This window comes from Penicillium arizonense (genome assembly GCF_001773325.1).
Source record: "Penicillium arizonense strain CBS 141311 chromosome Unknown PENARI_contig001, whole genome shotgun sequence".
NCBI classification, from domain to species: Eukaryota; Fungi; Ascomycota; class Eurotiomycetes; order Eurotiales; family Aspergillaceae; genus Penicillium; species Penicillium arizonense.
In genome coordinates, this window is record NW_019173278.1 from 66,504 (window position 1) to 91,805 (window position 25,302).

Sequence of the window (25,302 nt, forward strand, 5' to 3'; positions counted from 1 at the left end):
TGTAAATCCGCCGATGAACAGATCTCCCGCTGTTTGGCTGGCGAATCGTAAATGTCACGTATTACAGGGATTCCAGGGCATACTACAATTACTTTTGGGCTCTTGGCCAACTCGTGTCATTTTGCTCTATGAGCTTTTTAGTCTTCTCCAAGTATGTGTACAGTTAAATTCCCAGGGTACTGCCTATAGACTCTATAGCCAAATTTTGTGATCAGAAGAAGAAAGACCAACGCCCAAGATGTATGCAACAACTGGGTATACCCCGTTTTAAGCAAGTTTATGATCGCTGAGAGCGCTTGGAACGCTTGCGAGAAGACCGGGTCGGAGTGGCAGTGGTCTCACTGGCTTCCTCGACTGGCTCATCGATATCCTCAAACTCCCCTTCGTCCTCGGTGGGAGAAGTACCCAACACCCGGCCAACAGTCCGGTTGAAACACCAGATAGGAAGCTTGCACAGCATCGTTTCACGGATGGTTGGGCGCTGTATCTGATCGATGTCGAGCAGGAATTCCTGACGTTCGCCATCCTCGTTCTGCTCTTCCAGGAACACATTGCCAATGGAGTCAACAATCAAAACCTTGCCGTTCTCAGCAACGACGCGCTTGCGCTCGCCAGTGCTGTTAGTCGACTCGGTAGGTGTGGAGGTTCCAGATGCACGAGCACTAGCCCGACCTCCTCCCTTCTTGTCCTTCTTGTTCTCCTTGTCCATCATTCGCTTCTGGCGACGGTTCACAGCCACGGCTCCGGCCTCAGGTTCGGAGGCGGGAGCAGGAGCAGGAGCAGGAGCCGAGTCAATTCCAGGGATACCACGGACACCTGTCTCATCTCCCCAGGCAGCTCTGCGGGCCTGACGAATGTAGCGATCCACAAACTCACGCTGCCTCTTCCAACCAAGGATCAAAGCAGCGTAGTGTGCACCACCACCGAAAACCAGGAACAGACCAGCCAGCACGGAACCCAGACCAGGACGGAAGCGGGAGTAGTAGTATCCAGTGCCCTTCCACAGGGGGAATCCATGGCGGAGGAAGTGATCGTAGCGTTCACGGCCCGGGCCACGTAGAATGTTGGCAACCAGATTCAGGCGAGTAGAACGAGCATCGGCATCCTTGACAGCAGCCTCTATCTCACGTTGAGAAGGACCTTTGTTGACATTGACACCCTGCTTCGACTTGGCCTTGCTCTTGTCCTTGGAGTAGTTGGCAACGAAGGCACGCCTGACCTTGTCAGGGTGGAGGATTCTCGACTTCTTGCGGTACGCCTTGGTGATCTGTTCCTGATTGGCATTGGGGCGGATCTCAAGGAAGTCTGCAGGGTAATGGAAGTCAGATGTGTATCCCTGAGGTGTCAAATAAAAATAAAAATAAAAATAAAACGAAAGATTGCAACCAAGAATGCAATGTCAAGGAAAAAGGGAGTCTTCACGTACCATAGAAGGTCACATTGGCACCTTCATTTGAGGCCACATCATCGCGTAGACCAAAGATCTCATAGTCTGTGAAATGCGATCAGTTATGGAGCTCGCTCTCAGGGTGAACAATACCCACCTTCCTTGGACCAGGCGGCGACCAGGCTAAAACAAATAAAGAGGGACAGCAACAAGAACTTCATGATGGCGGTCAATGCCGCAAAGCCGAGCAGAGTGTGTGGACGAATAAGCAAAGGAGTTGGACATGTCTTCGAGGGAAAAAGCGGTCGGGCTTCGATCCACCAAACGTGGCCCAATCGAGACTTTCGACTTTACAGGTGCATTACTAGTGAATTGTTACAGATTAGACACGTATATATAGATCTAGACTGAGTCACCTTTCTGTAGACTTTTCCTGGTCTTGCAAGTCTCACCAGTCCAGGTCTCGCAGGTCTCGCATCCGGAGTGGGAACCACTTCCGCTTCCAGTGAGGCCTGAAAAGGAACCACTTTCGATTTCTATTCTTAGAGACAATTCGTCTACCTAATTTGACCTTTGACCTTCTTCATCTTGACACCTTTCAGGGCTGACAGATCGGCCGTTCTGTAACTGACTAAACTCGAAAGGGGCAAGGCCAAAAAAAAAGTGACTGCCTCATAACAACTCTTCTCTTCTCTCTTATCTGGCCAACTCTCGCTTCTCTGCCTCACTTCCAGCTTCTTTCATCTTTCAGCTTTCAGCTCTCAGCTTTTTATTCTATCTTCAAAATGGTCTCTATCCCGATTGACGCGATCACCTCGCGCTTTGGCGATCGCTTCAACAACATCCGCAGCACCTCCCTGACCACGCGGTTCGCCAACCTCAAGCCGGTCTCCGAATTCCTCGACATCAAGCGTCTGTCCAAGCCCGCCAACTTTGGTGAGGTCCAGAGTCGCGTCAACTACAACTTGTCCTACTTCTCCAGCAATTATGCCGTCGTGTTCGTCATGCTCAGCATCTACAGCTTGTTGACCAACCCTCTCCTGCTGTTTGTCATCATCTTCATGACTGCAGGTTTCTACGGAATTGGCAAGCTTGAGGGCCGGGACCTGGATCTGGGCTTCTCGCGCTTCAACACTTCTCAGCTCTATACTGGAATGCTCATCGTCGGTGTTCCCCTGGGTATCTGGGCCTCGCCCCTCACTACTGTCCTGTGGCTGATTGGCGCAACTGGCGTGACCGTCTTTGGCCACGCTGCTCTATTGGATAAGCCGATCGAGAATGCTTTTTCCGAGGAGGCGGTCTAGGTGGTCGACCGCGAGCTCCTTACGATATGCCCTCATGGGGAAGACCACCGGGGGCACGAACGGGGAGACACAACCGGGGACGCGCATGGGAAGAGGCGCGAGTGGAGGAGGTGGACAGCGAGGAGGATGTATATGGACGGGAGATGGTGCGGAGCGGGCGGTACATGCGACAGCTGGAGTATGGGGGCCGAGGGCCGCGCAGGCGGTCGGACTATGATGAACTGACGGATGATGAATCGGTGGATGGCGGGGACTTCGACCTATACGACCACGAGGATAGCACGGTGGCCTATGCGGTTCAATTGGCCATGCGGGACAAGGAGGATCAGTTGGTGGACAAGGCGCTGGAGCGAATTCGCCGGGCCCAAATGTTAGGACAGAAGAATGTCCGGCTATCGAAACGTGAGCTGGATGCCCTGGAGCGAAAGCGTCAACAGATGGACGGCCCAAGCGGATCGCGGCGTCCCAAGCAGGCTACCAATCCCGCCAGCGCCGTGTCCCGACCGTCGTCTCGACGAAGCGCTGCGCCAGAGCAACATCCGGGATCGTATCCGGCCTTTGCGCCTGATACAAATGGATGGACTCGTGGCACAGGTGCTTCGCGACCTTCCAGTTCATCTTCTGCGCGCCCGAGGACCCCGACTACCCACTCACTTCGTCCGCAACAGTCCAACTCGCCTCTTCGACCTACCTACTCGCCTTATCCCCCCGACCGTTTTGCTTCGAATGGCCGGCCGCAGTCCCTGCAGCAATCGCCAATTTACCAGCGGCCTCTGCCAGATGATCCCCAATGGGCGCCATCGTACTACAACCAAATGCAAATGACCCCATACGGAGAAGCACCCTACCAGTCGCAACTCCCCACCGACCTTCGAGTTGGACCACAGAGTCGCATGAGTTACCCTTCGGGTTCACCATACCAAGCCTATCAATCGTCCCAGGATACACGTCCACAAGGCACCCAACCCCGGGGAGAAAAGGCGGAATCTGAGTCTGAGTTGTCCAGCGAAGAGGAATCGGAGAGCAGTGACGGCGAAGTGCAGATCATCAAGGTCCAAGAGCGGCCGGCCCCGCCAACTGTTCGGCGGCGGGCTGTTTCTGGAGCAAGTCGAGGTGCCCGTAAGCGGACTAATCGGTGATAGGAGTGTCTCTCAGGGTTGTCCTGATATACGTATAAAATTAATTTCGGTTTGGGTGTGTTTCCCCGCGGGGGGGGGGGGGTTCCCCAAGTGGCGTTCGAGGTAGAATAGAAACATGCATATAATTGTGCCACAAATATGACTGTATATCCGACCGGCTACGTCGGAAGTGTAAGCCCGTAAATACGCCAAGGCGTTCAGCCACCCGGAACACAGGCAGATCTTCGGGGCAGGGCAAATAGGCATTAGAGTTCTCTTACATTTCTATGGATTTACCATAAAAAACCTATTTTGCGCGGTGGGGCTCTTACGACGTTTTTATTGAGACGCTGCCTTGGCAGGTGATGACGTCGGTCTGCCTCATATAAGTCTTTCTCCCAGTCTCTTTCACCTCATCTTCACCTTGAGCGGTTGGCTTTTCCGATTCTTTGCAAAATATATCCGCTCCTGGCGCCATCATCATTCCCCCCCGCGGCATCCCTTGCCATCCCGCCACTGTATTTCCCTGGCTCTAGACCCTGGAGAGCGCCATTCATTGCAGCCCTGGAATGCTGTATACCAGCCTGAAACATTGTAAATAAAAGCGAAATAGGTGAGTTGCGCACATTAGATCCACTGGATCTTGCAGGGAGAGTCGCGTGGAGGACTTGCGACTAACGAGTATCTGCAGACCTTATTGTACATCCTATTCGACCTTGACTCGCATTCTCTCATCGAACCGGGACTTCCGGCGCGTGAACTCCCAAGCCCAAGCTTGCTCTCACTATATTACATCGGTCTGAAAGTCAACATATATAGTTGCAAAGATGTGGATCGTATCATTTTGGTTATTCCCGCTAGTCTCCGCATGCATGTGGGTTGGTAAGTCTTGAAGTTTGAATGAATGTTTTAGTCTGGACTGCAGCTAACGTGGTGCTTCCTAGCGATGCTCATTGCCATGCTTGTCACCTGGGTCACGGTGGGCAAGCCACACTATGCTAGTATGGACACTGGACAGAAAATTGCGTATGTCTCCTTTATGAAAACCCCCCGGAGTCACGAGCTAATAGGAGTGCTTTAGGTACATCTCGGATGTCGGAGCCCAGGGCTTGAAGCCACTCTTCATTGCAGGCAGTGTAGTCACCGTCGTCTTCCTCGATTTGGGAATCATCTCCGAGCGGTGGCTTCGACACGCCGGCCAACTGGTTCCGAACAAGGGTAAATTCGACAAGGGTTGCGCCGGGGCCTCGATCTTCTTCGCTATTGCCGGTGCCGCCGGTCTCATCCTGCTTTCATGTTTCGACACACTGCGCCACCCAAAGCTTCACGATGGATTCCTCGCCCTGTTCATGTGAGTTGTCATCATAAAAAAGCCTCAACAAGTCACTAACCAGTTGTCTTTAGTATTGGATACGTGATTAGTGCAATTCTCATCTGTATCGAGTACCTCCGCATCGGAATCTTCTACCGCCACGAACACCGCATCCTGCTAGCCAGCTTCTTCATCAAGCTCGCCTTCATCATCATCGAAGTTGGACTTGCCATTGGCTTTGGTGTTTGCACGGGCAGCAATGACACATCTAAGAAAGACCCCGGTGCGATTCTCGAATGGGTGATTGCCTTTGTCTTCACCGGCTACGTCCTCTCCTTCATGATCGATCTCCTGCCTTCTGTTCGGACACGCCGCCACTTGCCTCAAGGCCATAAGCACATGGAGATGTCCCAGGGAGGATCCAATAGAAATTCCGAGGGCGTTTCCATTGAAGAGCCCCTGACCTACGACTCGATGGGCCCGAACTCGGGCTTCTATCGTGGCCAGCGAGTTTGAGAACTTCTTTCCATTTAAGATCTCATAATATACTGCTTGCTTATATTTCCCATGTGTAATTATATGATGTGGACGATTACTTTGATACAGCGATGTTTTTGTTTTTGTTTTTGCTTTCTTTCGGTTCTCATGGATACACATCTTCTGTTGGTGTTTGGGATATACTGCTGCTAATAACTTTGCTGTGGCTTTGATGCATTTAAATTGTACACTTTTTTCAACAAAACTTTTCATTTTCGTAGAACTAATGAAACAAAAAAAACCCCATATCAAAATGATACAGTATGAAGGTAACCCAACACTACCTTGAGGCAGCCCACCCTTCTAACCTGGAACGAAAGGTGCCTATATCAATCAGTTAAGTAGTTCCCTTTCAATAATCCTGCCCAATCTAGCTTAATCGGTATATATCCATGACAATATAGACACTCCTACGGGTCGATTCTCGAAACGCCCCGTCTTAGACTATATGCTGTGAGGCTTCTATTCAGCAACGCGGACCTACTGTCTTTCCTAATGTGATCGTCAATATGCTGTTTCAACATTCAAGTCCAATAAGCCTCATTCTTTGCTATGTCAATGCTTCCAATGCCAAGTATGCCAGGGTAATTAACGTATTTACAATTCCCATATCGAAATACAGAGAGACAAGAATATACAACTCTCTCAAGAAAGAAAAACGAACCAAAAGAGCACATCAGGCCAACAACTTCCACCGAATGTGCTCCTGCATCCCAGCGTCAATGCCAATCCTCTCCAGATACCCCTCAACACCACCATACCGATCTCTCAGATACTCAGTAGTATCAGTAACAAAGCCAGGTGGACAACGCGTATAATCCTCCCCAAGCCCAAGCGCCCGAATCTCCTTCATGCGCTCCTCAAACTCAGGAACAAGTTCCAGCTCAGACCTACTGTAATCATCCACAACAGCCTCAGTTGGCACGGCATCACCAGCGAGAAGTAGCATCAGCAGAACAACCAGTCCCGTCCGATCTTTGCCTTGCGTGCAATGCACTAGAGTAGGATAGCTCTCTTCACGGGCCAGTAGCTCAAAGACTGCGCGCATCTCTGTCATGCTCGAATCCAGAGTATCTTGGGCTAGCCCTGTTAACCCGCGCGGTTGCATCACCTGTCCACATACTAGACGAACTGCATCATTGCGGTAGCCTGTTGTTACCAGGCCGATTGCTTTTCTGCAGAGGTTATTAATATATGCAATCAATTCCATTTCCGTCTTGAGTCTCATATATGACATCATATGCAAAAAAGATTGACAGGAGCAGGGAAACATACAGATAAGTCATCCAGTCCAATTTCCATAGTAACGCGCGCTCGAACCCCTTGCCCGTGAGACTGATCAAGGCACGTTCAGAACCAGGGATCTGAAGCAGGTGTTCATCAGGGTTTGTAGGGACAGGAGCATCAGTCAAGTCGATCTCAGACGAGTTGGCATTCTCACTGCGACGTTTCCGCGTCCCCATTTGGTGTTCTGTTCTATATTGAGTTAGTTCGCGTTCACTCTGCTTCCGCTTCCGCTTCTCTTGGAGACACATACGATGATCGGAGGTCGATCACAGTGTGAATGTGTAGCTCTTCGGCTAGACGCCGTTTATCTCGTTCTGATGCATCGTCAAGCTATAACGTCGTCAGAGTCTGTCTCGGACTGTGTACAACGTGTCCGTGTCAGAGAGCGGGGTCAGTTACCCTTGCGCTGCGAAAGAAGACGCCTTCTTTCAGGATTCTGGACGATGGTCAGTTGAAGTGTTGAACGCGTGTAGAAGTCCCGACTTACTCTTTGCGACAGAATTGATTTACCGATCGGCCAACATCGCGGAAGTTGATGATGTTGTCAAAGGGCCGGTCGGGCGAGTCTAGATCAACACTTGATTGACGGGCCATAGTGAGAGAATTAGAAATTAAACATAAACGTAGAAGTAGAAATAGACATAGACAGAGAAGTCAGAATACAAGTTGGTCCGTGGAAAGATGGAGTTGATAAAAGATGTGGAGTAAATGGCGGTGGACGTTGGGCAGCATCGCCTTGGTCGCCTGGACAATGAACTTGCATTTCCATTTCTTGGGGCTTCATGAGATTCTTAGTTGTGATGGTTATTCTTTTTAATGGGAATTGAAGATATTGTAACAATGTAGGTTGTTGTAAGTTTTAACGTTACTTATATAAGTTAAGTTAACCGTTGACAGGAACATAACCTGTTCCTGAGAACCATCAACAATTGCAATGTACTTTTGCACATCAACACCCAACTACACATATGCAGCTCTGCTCTTCCATTGTGGCTGCAAGTACGACCAATCGTGATTGAAGTTGAAGCCAGTCTGATAAGCACCATATGCAACCAGCTCCACCTGACTCAGTTTCGCGCCTTGATCGGTCAGCGCCCACAGGCTGATTGCCAATGTGTTCTCACCACGATTGTTGATCACCCCTGGCGGGAATGGGAACCTTGTCTGTGGACCAATGTGCGGCATATAATGACCGAACTGGTATCCATTCATGAAGATCTGGACCACAGCAGGTGTATCGGATGCACCTAGCTGCAGACCAATCGGAACATCCAGGTCGGAGTCAAGGTTCAGCTTGAAGGTCGTTGTATAGAATTGGCCTTCTGCTCCCGACACTCCGTCTAGGGGACTGGACGATGTTGCAGCTTTGGGAGCCTTGTATCCTGGAAGATGCCAGCCCATGCGCTCTCCATAGAGACCTCCTTCGTTCATGGGTCCTCGAACAGGATCAATATTGGCTTCACCTCCTGCATTGCCTTGGATGCGCCAGGAAGTGAAGTTTGAGCCAGCGAGAGTGGCACCCAGGATGCCACGAGGGTTTTGTGCACCATTGGGCTTCACGTTGGCTTCGTCATGTCCAGTATAGTCTGTGATGACGGTCAAGACGTTGTCGGTTTCACGAAGAGTAGATTTGCTAAAATCGAGCTCGTCCGATGTAGCTGCGAGAGCAGGATCACCAACAGCTCCTCCGACGTAGGCTCCATTCAGCCAGGCGGCCCAACCAGCAGCAACACCGTTTTGGACCGTGATGTTGGCGCCTGTTGCGGTGGTGCCATCGAATCTACCGCGGTAGATCTTTGTTCCAGTGTGATAGCCATAATCCCCAGAGTAAAGCACAGGGAGCGTGAGAGGGGCCACGGAGTTGACTGAGCTTGTCTTGTTGCATACTGTCCAGCGAGAGTCATCATAGTCTGCCTTGATTTCTGGAAGGGTGTCTTGCGCTTTCCAAGAGTTCAAGGTTGGCAATGAGATTTTGGCATTTTCAGCTCCTGGAGCCGAACCGATCAAACTACCATACTTTGTCTTTTTTGTCGATATTGCCTTGCCATTCCACTTGATCTTGGTAACCTTTGAATTCCCGGTGTACACCCTAGCCCTGTTAGCAAGATGTCTCTTCCCCATAATAATAGTATCTTACTCGATAGATGTTTTGTTTGCATTATCACCCACAAGGCTGACGGTGTTTCCATTAACAGAGGCTGTGCGAACCAGATATGGCCCAAGAGCGAGAATCTGCTCACTGGGAGATACCAATGGATTGGAAGTAGTGGGAACGGCGAAGAAGTTCCATGCTGTCTCCTTGTCAAGAAGATAGACTAGCACCCCATTCGAGAATTTGAGCACGGTAGCGCCATCTCCTTGAGTATAGGAGTACTGGGTCCCGTGGTCTGATGCGCTAGAGCTCACGTTTGAATTGCCATATGTTTGGAAAGTGAGGGCCTGGGTATCTTTGAAAATAAAGATTCCTTTTTGTCCGATGTTTAGGTAGAAGACAATGACATCCACGTCGAGAGTGGCGTACGTCAAAACCTCGGCTGAGGAGTAGAGAAGACTCGAGGCATTGCCAATCTGGTAGTCAGTGACTATGATTTTACTTTGACGGCCAGCCAGTTCAATATCTGGAATAGTGATAGCCCCTACAACGTAACAGTTAGCACGAATCTTTGATCCAGATTTGAATACATACCGGCCGAGGTGTTGACATTCAACGAAAAGGTAGTCACTGCACGGGACGAGCTGGTTGCATGTGCCAGAACATAGAAGCCAGCCTCGGTTTCCGGGTTCCGCAAGGCCCAAGTATAAATACTTGCATCACTGGTATATCCCGTTCCATTTCCTTCCATCTGGGTCTGAAGAAGACCAGAAGAGACACGGGTGAACAGGCCCAACAACTTCGTCTGCTTGAGCTTGTCACGAATCTCACGAGTCTCTCGCAAAGGAGCAGAATAGTCATATGATGTATAGACAACAGGAGCAGCGCTGTGACCCCAGCTAGTGCCACCAAAGACCATGTATAGGTTCTGCAAGGTAACCCTGGAACCGACGTTGTTTTTGTAGTAAACATCCGCAAACTCGGGCGAAAGCTCCGTGGCACATGTATCATAGAAAGACCCGGAGCCCCAGGCCGAAAACCAGCCACCTTCAAACTCGGGTAGATAGCTAGGTTGAGTATAGCTGTAATTGGAAAACCATTGAGCGTAAGTACGAACGAGATTGAACCCCGTGTTTGGATTGGTGCAAGACAAGCCACCGGGATAAGAATCCAGACCGTAGACATTGACAGCACCGCCGACATTCTGGTAATCAGTAGACCAACTCATAGAGCGCATTCCTTTCTCATTATGTGAGCTGGGGACGACAATGCCAGCCTCATCAAATGCAGCTGCAATTTGCTCCATGTACTTGACAAGGGTATTGTCGGCACTATGGGTGGTCTCTTGCAACTCATTCTCATGTTGATTGAGAATAACCGGGCCACCATTTGTGATCTGGTTTGCCGCGATGATCTTGCCGACCTCCTGGATCCAGGGATACCATAGATTGTAGTAAGCCGTGGCACTGGTGCGCGCATTACCCATCTGGCCATTAGAAGCCCACAGCGCGAAACCACCAGCAGAAGTCTCGGCATTGACATAAGGACCGGCTCTTGCAATAACATACAGACCTGCCTGTTTGGCGTAGTCGAAGACGCGCTGGATGTCATGAGCGCCGTTTTCAAAGTCAAAGGTATCCTTTGAAGCAGAGTGGAAAGACCAGAAGAAGTAGACTATAGCCAAGATTTGGTCAAAGCGTATTCCATGAAGATTTCATGTTCAAGCCACTTACTTGATACCGCATTAAACCCGTTCGAGCGTAGCTTCTGAAACACATCGAGCCATAGCTCCGGCACGGGGAGTCGCTGGTAATGAAATTCACCGGAGAAGACAAACACCCTTTCTCCCTTGATGGAGAGACTGTATTTATCCCAGGTCACGTCGGTAGTCTTGCCATTGTCTGTTGCAGAGACGAAATGACCGGACAAGAGTCCGAGGACGAGTGGGAGAAGCGCGAGGATACGCATTTTTGAGCGCTAAGCAGAGGTCCCTCCATGCTTGAGTATTTAATATAAATAGATGCCTCGGTCTTCGTGGTAGTAATACCCCGTGGAGCTGGGATTGGTGGATGTTTAGAAATGAAATGTCTGCATTGGGTAATTTTCCAGGCCACTTGGAGATGCGGGGGATGTCGCATATATTCCGTCTATTTGACACTTTCTCTCTCCAGTTTATAACGAATATGTAGAATGGCTTACTATGGAGGTGTGCTGCATAGTATTGTCGTTCTTTTGGAAGATAATATACGTACAAGAAAGTCAGAAATATCCAGAAAAAGCACATAGGGAAAAAAAGTATTAGACATCAATGATATATACTCCCGACCTAAACCACAAACCATCCATAACTCCGGCCATCCTCCATAGCACCAAGTCTCCAATTTCCGAAAAAAAAAGCGCCATTTTAAATTACTCCAAATCCGCCTCTTCCAAAATAATATTACATCATGGGACATAGACATCATACATAAGAATCACAGATCCTCAGAAAACCTCGACTCCCGGGCAACACTGCCAGTCTCACCCAGTGTAGGCGGAGCAGGAAGACCCTGTTCAACAGCACTATTACGCAAACCCTGGATATCAGTACCAGCAGTATCCTTTGACTTAGACGAGGGAACCTCGGAGCCACGGCGGGAATCACCAGGGCCATTCGTCATGGGCTCATCAGAGCTACGCGAAACGGTCTTGAGGAAAGTCCTCCGGAGACGGCTTGACTTCTTGCCATTGCCATTTTGTTGGGTTATCGATTCCGGGGAAGAATCTTGCGTTCTGGTCTTGGTCACGTCGACATCGTTACCGTGGTAGCTGGAAGATCTGTTGTGTACTGGGATGGAGTCCGACCCAACGATAGGGTGCGAGCTGAGAGCTGCTCCGCGAGTCTCGTCTCGGCCAGTCAGGGCAGCACCGCCCTGAAAAGCGGGCTCACTGTCTGTGTTGAAATCTGGGCCGGGCTGATGAGGATAGACAGGGAATGGTCCACTGGAACGGCGGACGAGACGATCACGGAACCAGGTCTTGAGCTTGGAGTCGGCGCGGGGGCTCGAGACCGGACGCTCGAAATGGTGTATCATAGTTGGGCCCGAAGTACTAGCAGCAGCATCTCGCTGTTCAGATTGGAGTGGTGCCGATTGACGCCTGGGCACTGCGGGTGGGACCTCGGTTCCAGCGGTCCTGTCAGCCTCCGTTGCTGAGGTTGCTGAGACCGAGGGGGCAGCTGCGGCTAGAGTGCCTGTAGCAGCCGCCACCTCCGGCTCACTAGGGGCCTCCTTGGGTTGGGTCTCCTCGGGTTGGGTCTCCTTAGAGACATCGTTATCCGGGACCAGACTAGGTGCCGGCTCCTCCACAGTCTCCTGAGCTACAGGCGACACAGGCTGGGCCTGCTGAGTCTCAGACTCTTCTACACGAGCTCGCTTGCCCTTCTTCCTCCAGAGGAAGAATTTAGGGATCGAAATTCGGCCCTCGGACTTGTTTTCGCGCTTGTTTGTACCTACTTTGGGGTGAGAAGATGCTAGGTAAATTGAAGGCAGGGGGACTAACCTTTCTCTTGCTTTTCCAACTCACGGAGCTCAGCTTCGCGTTGGCGTTCAATAGCCGCACGTCTTTGCTCCTCCTCAGCATCAAGGCGGACCTCCACATCATGAGCCCTGCGCTGTTCGGCATCATCAGTGATCTCATCGAGTGCGGGCTGGAGGCGAGTACGAGCAACAGCTTCGACATCAGCCATATCCATGTACCGGTGACCGCCGATGTTAACGCGATCGCCTTGCGCGGCGGCCAGTTCGGAGGCCTCTGCCTCTCGTCTGACCCGCCCCTGGGCGACCTCATCCCAGTCCTTCTGTACAGAAGGTGGAGCTCGGCCAGTGTTAGCGTAGAACCTCGCATCCATGTCCTGGAGGGTTGCATCGACATTGCGACGAGCAGCTTGCATGAGCAATTCGCGATCCCTTGTCCTTCGCCCATCCACTTGGTCCATCTTGGTTCGCAGGCTGGACATCTGGTTCCGGATATGTCTCGACTGCTCTGCATCAATCTGTGAGGCATCTGCGTCACTTGACGTTCTCTTGCGGCGGGTAGTGAGGCGCGATCGTGACGGCTGAGGAGCTGTGCCATAGTACTCCTGATACTCGGCGTTCTCATCTTGCATGTGTGCGAGCTTCTCGGCAGCTCGCTTTTGCGCCGCGTCCTGCAGGGCAATGGCACGTCGGAGGGCAGACCCATCCGTACTAGACACAGTCTTGCGGTAGCCCAGCTGACTCTGTCCTTTTTGGGCTGCTAGGACGGCGGGATCCACTCCATCGGTCTCTTCCTTGGTTCCGGTGACTTTATACATGTCCTTTGACATAGAGATCGCCGCAGCGCGTAGGGAGTTCTTGTAGTTTTGCTCCTCGATCTCACTTTGAACAGGTGGATTCGAGGTATACAGCTTCGCGTTGGTGTTAGCGATACGATGGATCCGGCTAGCTTCGTTGGCATTGTCCAAATGATCAAGGGGGGCGTCGCTTTCCATGCGAACATGGCGCGCAGCTGAACGAGAAGCCAAGCCGTCGGATGAAAGGCGCGGCTCACTGGGTACCGAGTCGGCTCTCTGACGCGACTGGGTATAGGCACCTGTCGCAGCCTGGAGGGCCTTCGCCTGCGGGTCACCACCGAGAGCAGTATGGTGTAGGTCGGCGGAGATGCCGCGCTTGTGAGTGGGTGACTGAGCAGGGCCAGCAGTTCGTTGTTCACCACGAACGGCGAGCACCGCAGCGCCTAAACCCGCAGCGCTGTACCCGGTTGGGGCCTGAGGTTGCTGGGGAGGGGTGAAGTCTTTCACGCAATACGCGGCCTTTTCGGCAGCCGGCTGTCGGGCCGGGGGTTGCCATACTTCGACCGGTTTGCGGTTCGCATGCGCGAGGGCAGAGGCGGCCGATGCATGGCTGAGGTTGGGGGTTCCACCAGCTCGTGGGTCTACAATGCGCATCGTTCGTCAGCTTGCGATACGCCTTATCTCCTCTCAAGGGGTGATACTCACTAAAGTAAGTATTCGGCGCGGTCGGGGCGCGCATGGACGCCTTATGTTCGGGATGGGTCACATAGAGGGCAGCTGTCGCGGCTGATTCATAGTTCATCGTTAGCGATCAGTGTCCAGGTGCAGAGATGCAGAGATGTGCAAAGATGTGCAGTCGATCATGTCCTTACCGTCATCTGCTAGCCGAGAGGACCGAGCAGGCATCGCAGTTGCCATAGTTGTAGACCTTTACAGGATGAAAAGAAAGGGAGAAGGGAATAAAAGCCATTGAACTATGGGTGGGATTTGAGGACCGAAAGCTTCTTCTCGTGACGTCGCTATGTAAAGATCGGGGTTAGTCATTGCATCATCATGAAATTGAGTTGATGGAGCTAAAAAGAACTAGTCCTTCCGCATTCAAACTATGGTGACGTGGGGGCTTCGGATACCCGGGATTTACTAACTTAACCCTGATTTACAACCCTGATCTACACGAGTTCATGTTCCTGATCTGATTTGAAGAGTCTCGTGTATTAATTATACTTATTACATTCTATATCGCATTCCGGTAATCGCTCAAAGGTCCCCCCCCTATCGCAGATGAAGCATCTCGAGGATGTCATGACGCGCAAAGAACGATCGGTTCCATTTCCCAAAGATATCTACAGGAGTGAAAAAAGTCAGTTCGGTGGAGAAAGATGATCCGATGATAGACTCACACATGGGGATACTCAGTAGGCAGATACCCACTTGAATACTACCGATGATCACCATAGTGTGTTTTATGCCCCCGTGGGCAAACCATTTGTAGGCGTAAAAGGTCAAAACGAAGCTGAACATGTTCTTAAAGACCAGCATGCAGGTAAAGGCCTCGATTGCCATTTCCCCTATATTCAATCAGTATACAGATCCTCGGGAGAAAGACTTTGACATACGATGGGCATCGACAATATAAAGCGACGCAGCAACTGCGCCCATGACCATGCCAATGATCAAGAATGCGAAAAATACGTCTGGCACTATATACCCATAGTGCATGACATCGTTGGCTGTCCATCCGAAGCCGTATATCCCGATGCCACAGAAAATGAGCTGCGGGAGCACCAGCAGGATACGGAACTCCGGTTCGTATTTGCCATGGTTCAGGCGGATCATCAATTTGTTCGTGGAATCACTGAGCAGACCAGATAGGAAAAGGCCCACAATAGCACCGATGAACGCGCCCGTGTAGAGGTACCCGGTCTTGTCTTCCTCGAACCACATCGGTGGACCGAGGAACACAATCGCCAGAATGACACCCACAAAGGCTACCCAGCCGATCACGACTCCTTGAATCAGGCAGGCCTATTATCAGTTAGTGCCTGGGCGCATGAACCTGGACTGGTATACTTACCCAGAAGATCCCTGGATGGAAGAACAGCGGCAATGGACGAAGTAGCAATTTGAAGAAGCTCTCGTCTGTCTTTCGGCCATTGAACAGCCGAAGAGATTTGACAAACGAGTCTTTCTCGAGGATTGGAGCAGGAACCTCTGTTCTCGAAGTCCCACCCAGTTCGTTTCTGTCTTCCGGCCTGAGCTCCTTGGTCTCGTCATTCGACGCTCCGCTGATCGAGGTAGACTCGCCTTGGCCATCCTGATGCTTAAAGTCCGTGTTCAGATGATCAGGACGTCGGAAGGCAGTCTCAGGCACAAAGAAGAACGTCAATGGTAACGAAGCTCCTAGGAAGATCGCGACCAAATAGAAAGACCATTGCCATCCCAAGGACTTGGTGACCTTGCCAACCACAACAGGAGTCAAAAAGGCAGCCCCAAAGAGGGAGACATTGGATACGGCCATGCGCTTGCCTCGCTCCTAGCCTCGTTTATCAGTCTCATCTTGGTCCAACATCCACAGAACGACTTACATGAACGAAGTATAGATCTCCCACGCAGGCATTAACCAATGCCTCAAAAGGCGCCAATGCAACACCCTGGAAGATCCGTGACCACAGAAGACTATTGTGATTCTTCCCACTGACACCAGCCCAGACACAGCTCACAACCATCAAGATATGCCCAATCAGAAACAGATGGCGTTTACCCCAGACTCGCGCCGTGGGAACGATCAGGATACCCGCCACACCAGTACCGCACAAGTGATACCCCGTCAACAGAGCAGCAGCCGTAAACGTGATATTCTCGTAGTCCGCAATTGTAACGGTATTCGCAGCCAAGATGGAGCTGGTGGTGGTGCACAGAACGGTCACGAATGATAGGATGGCGAGGATGAGGTCGCGTCGCCATAGTGGCCAGTTCTGCTCTGTTATCAGCCAGGAGATCACTTTATGTGATGGCGCGCTGGGTACCTACCAAGGGATCGTTGGGATCATCGCTTGGCTGTGGCACGAGGATAACCGGCTGCTTACCCGACCAGTCGCATTTGAGGCCCGAGGTGCCTAGCGCCTGGTCGCTCGCATTGCTGTTCTGTTCGTAGATATTGGAGGTGCCTATACAGCTGGGTAAACATCATACTCGACCCAACCTTGGAAGGGCTATAGAAATCTGACCTGGAACGTGGGCCTGCTTGGTATCCAGTACTCCGAGACCCATTCCCGCAAGCTAGCGACTCTACGCTAGGAAAAGAAAAGTTAGAAAGACCAGTTAAGTAGGCCAGGAGGGGAAGTGTTGGAGCTCCCAGGGGAACTAAACCTGGACTTAGGTTTTCACAGGCAGGCACCCAGGCCAATAGGGGGGCAAGTTCAATACAACGCTATAAGGTGATAAGGTGGGAACTTACATTCTCCGACTGTGTTCCCAGTTCCCAGTTCCCAGTTCCCAGTTCTGAGGTGTTATGGGTATTGGTTCGGCTGAATAGGTCTTAGCCCGAGAGATCTACCTGTTCACCGTACTACACTGTGCAGATACTTCCAATAGTCTGTTATTTCTTTACAGTCTTCCAGTCAACCCCAGTCCCGTTCCAGGCGCGGGGAAAGCTGAGCCAATGGTTGGAGAAGACTGGAGATTCAGCAGAGATCTGCAGTTTGGGAGTTTTGAACCGAGGCATCACATTCGGGGCTCACTCCAGGTTTCTTCCTATCTTCGGTCGATATGGATATATGTTCCTGGTAAAAGAACCACTTTGCACATGCAGAACAAAGACTCACAGGCTAGAGTATGCAGTGCACCAGTAACCCAAGTTTGTAGGGAGTAGAGAAGATCAGGGACTGCGGTCCACTGTGGAGTGAACCCTATATACAGTAGCGCTGAGTGGCTTGTATCACCAGGTATGGAGGCAATAGTGGCCGGGGGTGAGGGACGTGGGAATAGCAGGATCTGACTATGAGTGGATTGGTAAAGAAATATTTATTGTATGTAAACTAATGCCACGAGTATCAACCACAAACACCACGACAAAAGCAAACGCATACATATGCAAGTGGAAATACAAATACTACTCAGTTACACAGGGTACTGGTACTAGTAGATGTATCCATTGGATCTACAGCGCCTACAGTACATCCAGCCCCTGGCCGGGTCAACCCCCGTCAAACCCCCAAGCTCAGTTTTCAAGCGGGGGGAGCTTGACTTCACCTTTGCATCTCCCCCAATTTAACCATGAAGTTCAACATCATTGCTCTGGCAGCTCTGCTGACCACTGCCGCTGCTCAAGGTCTAGGCGACCTGCCCGATTGCTCTGTATGCACCCATTAAACAGGCAATGAGCGTCTGCTTACTAGGTTTTCCTCTACAGAAAGCCTGTGCCACTGGCGCCATTCCCAAAAACTGTGGCATTGACTTCAAGTGCATCTGTGAGGCCAAGTCCTTCCTGAATGATGTTTCCTGCTGTGTGGCAGATAAGTGCTCCGTGGCAGATCAGGAGAGTAAGTAATACCAATCTCGATGGAAGACTCAATGGAACAGACCCAGCTAACATGCTTTAACATCACAGCCACCCTCAAGGTCGCCAAGTCGATCTGTGCTCGTGGCGGTGTGACCGACCTTCCCACCGAGGTGACCTGTTCCAGCAGCAGTTCAAGCTCAAGCTCTGGAACCAAGACTAGTACTGAGGCATCGGCCTCGACCTCGACCTCGTCTGGCTCAACTACTGCGTCAGCCTCTGATGCTTCTACCACTAACGCTTCCAGCACTAGCTCCGGTAGCTCATCTTCTGCTTCATCTTCTGCTTCATCTTCTGCTTCTGCTTCCGCTGCCGCGACCAGCACTGGCGCGGCTATGCCTGCTCGCAAGGATTCTTCTCTCGTGGCTGCTGCTGGTGCCGCTGCCGCATTTGCCATCCTTATTTAAAGATGGAGCGATGATGGGTCATGTCGAATGGATGTGTGCTACCATTAGCGGTATTCAAATATTTGATGATGGGATGGGGCGACGATGACTTTATTATGGTGTGATGCACCGGTATCTTTTAATCCACAATGTTGCCAATAATTAATCAAGTTACGCGGTTTCCTGATTCTCGAGCGGGAAGAAAATGTCTGATTTTGGTATACATAGGTAGAAAGGGATATCGATAACCAATGGGGACTCAGAGGTCGCGAGTGTCCTCCAACAGCTTGGTCAAGCGTTCCTGGCGCTCCTCGCGGAGAGTAGTAAAAATCTGCAGAACCTATCAGCTGCCGAATAAAATATACCATGTTGTCAATTGCACTCACCCAGAACCAGAACATCATCTCCACAAAGGCAAAGGTAAAGACCACACGGTTCTTCAATCGGTCCAGGCCACCCAGAGCTGCAGCGGAGGTATAAGACGAGGCCAGGATTTCACCCCTGCCGGTATAAATAAACAGCGCGAGGCCCGCGTACACAAAGAACCGGCACGCAGCAACGCCAATCCAGACACTCCAGTAGACAGTCAATGATTTGGTGATATACTCGGGCAGGCTCTGGAGGACCTGCAGGTCCTCGGCGGGGAGGTTACCATTACGCAGAGGGCGAATATATGGCAGAGCTTGGTCGAGTGCTTCGTGGAAGGGGAGGTTGGATAAGAGGACGAGGTCGATGAGAGCTTCGACGAAGAGGAGCACGGCGCAGAAGGTGAACGGGGATTGTTGCGGGCTTGAAAGGGATGGGAAGTCCTGGAATTGATATGTTAGTATCGAAATTCACTTGAATTGGAGTCCAGTCCAGTCTACTGGAGCTGGAGAGCTAGGATGTTGGTGCCTACAATTTTCAAGGCTTCTCCCATCATAAACACGAAGTCGGAGTCGGTGATCAGCTCTGGGTTTTTCACCAGGTAGCCGGCGACCACGACCAGGAGGATGCCATGCACCTGAATGAGAGTTTTGGAAGAGACGAATACCATGTTGGGCGAGCAATGGCAGAAGAAGTTGGTAAGGGACAGATAGATGTCGGAGACTGGAGTTGGTCCGAGTGTTTGTTCTCAAGGCATGTGGGGAAAAAAGCATCACTTCCCCCACCGCAGCTTAACGATTCGATCTGATTTACGACTGATGCCTCACTGACCAGAGATAGAGGAAGCCCTGATACAGAAGAGCTCCAGCTACAATCCTCGACAATGGCCGATCCACTCTTCAACACAGAGCGCCACGTCAAATACTACCTCCGATGCCTAAAGACCTTCCTACCGTCCGCCTACACCTCCAATGACTCCAATCGCATGCTCCTTGGCTACCTAACCCTCTCAGGACTGGACGTCCTCGGTGTCCTGCAAAGCAAAACCACACCGGAAGAGCGACAAGGATACATCGACTGGCTCTACCACTGCCAAGTGCCAACGGGCGGTTTCCGCGGGTTCCCAGGCACTGATTTCGGACCGGACAAGCGAAACAAAGACAATGAAGCATGGGACCCTGCAAACGTCCCCGCGACGTTCTTTGCGCTGGTCAACTTGCTCATTCTGGGGGATGACCTGTCGCGTGTCAAGCGCCGGGAGTGTCTCGAGTGGCTTCCCAAGGTGCAGCGCGCGGACGGAAGCTTTGGGGAGCTTGTTGGTCCTGATAGGGGTGTAGGGGGAGCTCGCGATTTGAGATATTGCTGCTGCGCGACTGGAGTGCGGTATATCTTGCGTGGACGAATTGGAGCTGGGCTTGAGGATGTGCCGGATATTGATGTGCCGGGGTTGGTCTCTTTTATTGAGGCGTGTCAGGTAAATTGAAGCTTTCTGGACTGGTTCGATGTGAGGTACTGATGCTCATGGACTAGACGTACGACGGTGGCATGGCCGAGTCTCCTTTCTGCGAATCGCATAGTTCGTGTCTCCCTCTCTGCTACGGTCGACCTTTCTAACTGAGTACTTAGGTGGACATACATATTGCGCAATTGGGTCGTTGGACTTCTTAAGCCGCACATCTCCTGATCTTAAATCAGTACCGCTACTATCAGCCGGGTCTGACAAGTTTGAGTCTTTGATTGCATGGCTGGCCTCAAGGCAGACGGTCCAACTGGAAGATGAGAATGAAGATGACTCCGAGAATGAAGTATCCAAGGCCACCGAGGGAGGATCTCTCGACGATAGAGTCCAAGGGCTGCCCAATGTCGAACCACTGGAGGCCGACACAATATCATGCGCCGGATTCAACGGCCGATGCAATAAATTTGCCGACACCTGTTATTCATTTTGGAATGGAGCGACACTGATGGTATGTTCCCCTATGAACTCCCAGCTCTTGGGCTTTTACTGACACCACATTCAGATGCTGGATCATTATTCTGTGATTGACGAAGTTCGCAACCGTCGATACTTGCTCGAAAAGACCCAGCATCTCGTTGGTGGATTTGGAAAGGGGCCCGGGGATCCTCCAGGTAAGGCCAGTCGACCTACATAAAGACCTCGCTGACCAAACAGATCTGCTTCACTCATACTTTGGCATGGTTTCCCTGGCTTTCCAGGGCGAAGCAGGCCTCAACCCCGTCGATCCCACAATGGGCGCCAGTAAACGTACAGTTCAACATCTTGAATCGCTGCCTTGGTGGCAATAGAAGTATATAACACCATATGACGTTGGTTTCAGCCATTCATTAACTGGCCTATGTCAGCGGATATGGGCCAATAGGTGCAGCTGCCTAAATTAATCGGGCGTAGGCGTACATGTACAGCTACGCAAGTAACTTAAGGGATCGGTGAACAGATGAGAAAGAAAGTTTAGACCATATATCCAAGGATGATCTTCCCTGATTTCAGTTGTTTTTAGCTAGAGGGAAAGTTGGGGGGAAAAAAAAAGTAGATGGGGTCGGGAGACCGGACTCAGGATAGGGGTGATATAACTGAAGTGCACTAACGGAGTACACTTAAGTACAATTGCATAGAAGACGCTTAAGACTAAAAAAAAGGAGACGTTCGAGTCCCGAGTCCCCACACAGGTCCACGTTCCCGTTGACGTCTTGGAAACTTTGTATTGAATCCTTAACAACTTCTCGACCTTTTCCAGCCTCTCCCCCCTTTCATACCCACACCTCCCGTGTCCCGTTGAATGGCAACACCCGGCCCTCCGACCACTTCCATCCGGTCACCCTTGACGCGCAGAGACTTCCGCGATTGACACAACCTGGCAATTACACATGCCGCCCCGAACGAGAGCGGGGGTTCAAAGCCAGAAACAGAAGGAAAAGGTGAGGATGCACAGCTCCGCAGCTCTCCCGCTCTTTGCGGCTTTGCGGAGGAGCGTTGCGCGGAGTCCATGAACGTGTGGCTAACTGTCGGATCTCAACTACAGCTTGCAAGCTCCTACAATGAACTCCTCGAGTGAGCGGTGCCTTCGGTCCAGGTCTCGGTGGGATTTGCGCTAACACGATGCGTCTACAGGGAGTTCTCGTCCAAGGATCTCCGGAGTGTAGGCAACTATACACTGGGGAGACTCATTGGAAAGGGGTCCTTTGGCAAGGTCTATCTCGCGTCACACAAGCTCACCAATGGCTCCAAGGTAATGATTTGGAAGAACAAGATCGCCGGGAAATACTGATCAGTCGATAGGTGGTGCTCAAGTCCTCCAGCAAGGAGGACACCAACCTCGTGCGCGAGATCCATCATCATCGCCAATTCCTCCATCCCCATATTGCGCGGCTATACGAAGTGGTGGTGACCGAGAGCCTGGTCTGGCTCGTGCTTGAATATTGTCCTGGTAGGTCGTGTGCTTGACAGAAGGGGCCTAGGGGAAAGAGCTATACTGACGGGGGACTGTTTAGGTGACGAACTCTATAATTACCTCCTTCGCCACGGCCCGTTACCGGTAGAGAAAGTGAAGCGGATCTTCACGCAGTTGGTGGGAGCCGTTGCGTATGTCCACAGCAAGTCCTGTGTTCATCGTGATCTCAAGTTGGAGAACATCCTTTTGGACAAGCAAGAAAATGTGAAGCTCTGTGATTTTGGATTTACGCGCGAATACGAAGGAAAGGCCAGCTATTTGCAGACCTTTTGTGGAACGATATGCTACAGCGCACCCGAGATGCTCAAGGGAGAGAAATATGCTGGCGAGAAGGTGGATGTTTGGAGCTTGGGAATCATCCTCTATGCGCTGCTTGCTGGCGAGCTACCATACGATGATGATGACGACCAAGTCACAAAAGGGCGGATTTTGGCAGAGGAGCCCACTTACAATGACAAGTTTCCAGATGATGCCAAGGCATTGATCAACCTGCTCCTATCAAAACGGCCATTGATTCGGCCAAGTCTAGACGAGATACTTGCGCATCCTTTTCTCTCGGAACATGCCCCTGAACAGCTTGCCATTTTGAAAATTCCAAGGCCTTCACCATTCACCACGCCGCTGGAGAAGACCACCTTGCAGCGGATGAAGAGTGCCGGTGTCAACATCGACGAAGTTATTGAGAATGTTCTGGCTCAGCGGTGTGACCCACTTGCTGGATGGTGGGCGCTACTGATTGAAAAAGAGCAGCGCAAGGAACGAAAGAGGGAACGCAAGCGTCGCGAGCGGGAGGTTGAGGCTAAGAATCTGCGTCGTCTTAGCGCTGCTAGCAGTCGTCTGGAGAAGCGGTCATCGGCTTTGATGGACGTCGAAGAGGAAGGTCAGGCAAATTTGGGATTGCGTGAACGTGGAAGACGGGACAGACGAAGCTTACCATCGCAACTGGCAGTTCCGGAACTTCCTGCGCTTCCTGAACCGCTGCCGGTGTTTCCACCCGAGGCGACTACACCACCGTTGCCCATTGATAAAGATTCCATACGATCCCACGGCTCGTCACGACGCCGCCCAGTTCCCCCGCCCAAAGACCGACGTCGATCGCGGCCCAGCATGCTGCATGTTAGTGCATCGCAACCGGAGTTGACACAGCACCATGGTATCTTCCGACGTCGTACCAGCCGCCGCCATCAGTATCCAATTCTCAGCCAGCTGGCCTCTCTTAAGCACTGGTTTGTGGAATCAGCAAAAAGAGCACGGTCTCCGCATGCTAAATCAAGCAACTCTCGCAAACTGTTTTCTGAAAAGTCGAGTCCGGCGAAAAGTCAGGACACTGGGAAAAAACCGGTGACTTTGTCGTCTCCGGCAACTGAAATCCCGGGGGAAGAAGTGGTGACACCAACCCAGATCAAACGAATCTCCGGTGCCAGCAGTCTCGCTCCCAGCAGTGCTTCATATCGCCAGAACCGACACTCCTACCCTCGCCAGCCGCGTCCATTGAATACGGGTCACTCCAGTCATCGCAACTCTCTTTCGCCTTCCCCCATCACACCACGCGGCTCCTATAGACGTTCATCCGCTGGGCTACGAGGACGCAAATCCACGTCGTCCTCGGTGTCCTCAATTCGCAGCATTCACCATACTCGCGCTCACTCCAAGGCATCATCAATTTCCTCTAATAGCGTGGATACAGTATCAACACCCACTGCCAGAGCCTCTAAATCACCCCACTCATCTATCAAAGTTCTGCCTACCACACCGGGTGCCTCTGCTCGTTTCCCGAGCAATATTCGGTTGGTAAGAGGACCCGGTGGAGCACCTCGAGAACTGGCCGATCACGGTCAAATGCCCTCAGCGTTTAATGAGGTCGCACCGTCACCACTATTGTACTCGCCCTCGTCCAGCCTGGTGTTTGCGCGACGCAAGAGATCTGCGTTCAAGGGCCCTATGATCCACACAAGTAACTTGATGGGCGGTGGAATGGCCAATTCACCCGTTCCCGGCCAGTCAGTAAACCCCAGCGAGCCTAGCATTACGGCAGGTCGGCCTGTTGCACGCAAGAGCCAAATCATCGAAGAAGAGGAAGACGTGGATAGAATCGAAGAAGACGTCGAAGAAGTCGATGGCGATGGGTTTGTCACTGATCCTGGCACGCCAGGCGATGCCGTCAGTCCCTGTGACCATCTCGAACACGCCACCCCGAGAGTCTCCATCGACCGGGAGGCTGGATCTCCCTCGGGTGAAAAATCGCCGCTTGCCCCTACGTCGGGTCTTGAAAACAGTCCGCGTCGGCCTCCTCGCTCGTCTTCTTTGCATTCGCCAACCGACGTCGCAGAGGACAAGCTAGGGACAGCCGAGTGACCGGTTCTCGACTCGACAGCTTTCTCTCCATGACAGTTGCTTTGCTTTGCATTACATGCGAGCGTTTCTCGCGTTCATACCACGATATCTCCTTTCTATGTTCGGTTAGACGATAGATCTTTTATACCCCCACTTACACAGCGTTCCCTGCCTTTCCATTTCCTTCAATTGATCCATTGACACCTCATTGGACCTTATCCAATGAAGTGTCCTGCCCTCTCTCGTTCATCTTTCTTTATTGTCCCCTACTTCACGAAGCGCCTGTCCTCTGCTCTATCGAGGTTTCTTATAATCTTCACGACTCGACTCTCGCTTGATCACCATGCTCTGTGATTATACATCATTCCTGTTTATCCCATAGAATTACTGTTTATCCTGATCGTTTCGGTCAGTTCTATATCATCGCCAGAATACTCGCATGATAATATTGCATATTTGAATAGCATTCCCTGATTTATAGACGAAAAGATGTCCACATGCCAAGAGGTTAGGATGGAGTTGCCGCATCTGAGGGGCCCACAAGGTAAAACGGTTGATACTTCCAACCACCTCCCGAATACATACAAGTCCTCTATAAATTATAACATGGAGACTCTGAAATTAGTTAGTAAATCCCTTGATATCTTGGGACCTCACTGAATCCTGAAATGTCTAGTCAGCAATCAGGTCATCTGAGACATTACAACTAGAGAGACTGCGAGGGAGGGTTTTGAGGGTGAATAGTGTAGGCCAGTACCCGTGGATAGCAAAAGAGCTGCCTCTATTCTATGGCTGACTTGGCCGAAGTTCAGTTTTGCGTTCAGACATGAGGTGCATCT

The 25,302-nt window shown here is 51.3% G+C and overlaps 11 protein-coding genes across 11 annotated transcripts; 5 read left to right on the forward strand and 6 right to left on the reverse strand.

Annotated features, from left to right (window-relative positions):
- Positions 1-277: 277 nt before the first annotated feature.
- On the reverse strand, positions 278-1,608 carry PENARI_c001G06513 (uncharacterized protein; the record flags this gene model as incomplete). The annotated part of the gene is made up of 3 exons (XM_022626649.1): positions 278-1,305; positions 1,427-1,492; positions 1,545-1,608. 3 exons carry the CDS (start codon positions 1,606-1,608, stop codon positions 278-280), a joined length of 1,158 nt encoding a protein of 385 aa, XP_022493123.1.
- Positions 1,609-2,172: 564 nt separating this feature from the next.
- Positions 2,173-2,691, forward strand: PENARI_c001G00324 (putative COPII vesicles protein Yip3; the record flags this gene model as incomplete). The annotated part of the gene is made up of 1 exon (XM_022626134.1): positions 2,173-2,691. The coding sequence occupies one exon, from the start codon at positions 2,173-2,175 to the stop codon at positions 2,689-2,691; it is 519 nt and encodes a 172-aa protein (XP_022493173.1).
- A 26-nt stretch (positions 2,692-2,717) lies between these two features.
- On the forward strand, positions 2,718-3,830 carry PENARI_c001G07490 (uncharacterized protein; the record flags this gene model as incomplete). Its single annotated transcript, XM_022626721.1, has 1 exon — positions 2,718-3,830. One exon carries the CDS (start codon positions 2,718-2,720, stop codon positions 3,828-3,830), a length of 1,113 nt encoding a protein of 370 aa, XP_022493269.1.
- Positions 3,831-4,636: 806 nt separating this feature from the next.
- On the forward strand, positions 4,637-5,637 carry PENARI_c001G05175 (Frag1/DRAM/Sfk1 family protein; the record flags this gene model as incomplete). Its single annotated transcript, XM_022626531.1, has 4 exons — positions 4,637-4,691; positions 4,754-4,835; positions 4,891-5,160; positions 5,214-5,637. The coding sequence occupies 4 exons, from the start codon at positions 4,637-4,639 to the stop codon at positions 5,635-5,637; spliced, it is 831 nt and encodes a 276-aa protein (XP_022493567.1).
- Positions 5,638-6,334: 697 nt separating this feature from the next.
- On the reverse strand, positions 6,335-7,539 carry PENARI_c001G00890 (tyrosine-protein phosphatase; the record flags this gene model as incomplete). The annotated part of the gene is made up of 5 exons (XM_022626192.1): positions 6,335-6,833; positions 6,934-7,134; positions 7,196-7,275; positions 7,345-7,381; positions 7,433-7,539. The coding sequence occupies 5 exons, from the start codon at positions 7,537-7,539 to the stop codon at positions 6,335-6,337; spliced, it is 924 nt and encodes a 307-aa protein (XP_022493602.1).
- Positions 7,540-7,905: 366 nt separating this feature from the next.
- PENARI_c001G12240 (glycoside hydrolase family 35 protein) lies at positions 7,906-11,005 on the reverse strand (the record flags this gene model as incomplete). Its single annotated transcript, XM_022627093.1, has 4 exons — positions 7,906-9,034; positions 9,083-9,581; positions 9,632-10,711; positions 10,771-11,005. The coding sequence occupies 4 exons, from the start codon at positions 11,003-11,005 to the stop codon at positions 7,906-7,908; spliced, it is 2,943 nt and encodes a 980-aa protein (XP_022493703.1).
- Positions 11,006-11,511: 506 nt separating this feature from the next.
- On the reverse strand, positions 11,512-14,267 carry PENARI_c001G00749 (uncharacterized protein; the record flags this gene model as incomplete). The annotated part of the gene is made up of 4 exons (XM_022626184.1): positions 11,512-12,527; positions 12,578-13,990; positions 14,055-14,135; positions 14,222-14,267. 4 exons carry the CDS (start codon positions 14,265-14,267, stop codon positions 11,512-11,514), a joined length of 2,556 nt encoding a protein of 851 aa, XP_022493782.1.
- Positions 14,268-14,621: 354 nt separating this feature from the next.
- PENARI_c001G03768 (putative MFS transporter) lies at positions 14,622-16,619 on the reverse strand (the record flags this gene model as incomplete). Its single annotated transcript, XM_022626422.1, has 7 exons — positions 14,622-14,692; positions 14,750-14,917; positions 14,966-15,374; positions 15,424-15,882; positions 15,935-16,324; positions 16,380-16,516; positions 16,577-16,619. 7 exons carry the CDS (start codon positions 16,617-16,619, stop codon positions 14,622-14,624), a joined length of 1,677 nt encoding a protein of 558 aa, XP_022493682.1.
- Positions 16,620-17,624: 1,005 nt separating this feature from the next.
- Positions 17,625-18,314, forward strand: PENARI_c001G12353 (CFEM domain-containing protein; the record flags this gene model as incomplete). The annotated part of the gene is made up of 3 exons (XM_022627108.1): positions 17,625-17,705; positions 17,761-17,890; positions 17,959-18,314. The coding sequence occupies 3 exons, from the start codon at positions 17,625-17,627 to the stop codon at positions 18,312-18,314; spliced, it is 567 nt and encodes a 188-aa protein (XP_022493422.1).
- A 238-nt stretch (positions 18,315-18,552) lies between these two features.
- On the reverse strand, positions 18,553-19,329 carry PENARI_c001G10657 (uncharacterized protein; the record flags this gene model as incomplete). The annotated part of the gene is made up of 3 exons (XM_022626966.1): positions 18,553-18,624; positions 18,680-19,102; positions 19,192-19,329. 3 exons carry the CDS (start codon positions 19,327-19,329, stop codon positions 18,553-18,555), a joined length of 633 nt encoding a protein of 210 aa, XP_022493441.1.
- A 213-nt stretch (positions 19,330-19,542) lies between these two features.
- On the forward strand, positions 19,543-24,484 carry PENARI_c001G03639 (non-specific serine/threonine protein kinase; the record flags this gene model as incomplete). Its single annotated transcript, XM_022626408.1, has 9 exons — positions 19,543-20,133; positions 20,190-20,235; positions 20,286-20,626; positions 20,681-20,789; positions 20,833-20,919; positions 21,597-21,729; positions 21,790-21,907; positions 21,958-22,105; positions 22,170-24,484. The coding sequence occupies 9 exons, from the start codon at positions 19,543-19,545 to the stop codon at positions 24,482-24,484; spliced, it is 3,888 nt and encodes a 1,295-aa protein (XP_022493822.1).
- Positions 24,485-25,302: the final 818 nt, after the last annotated feature.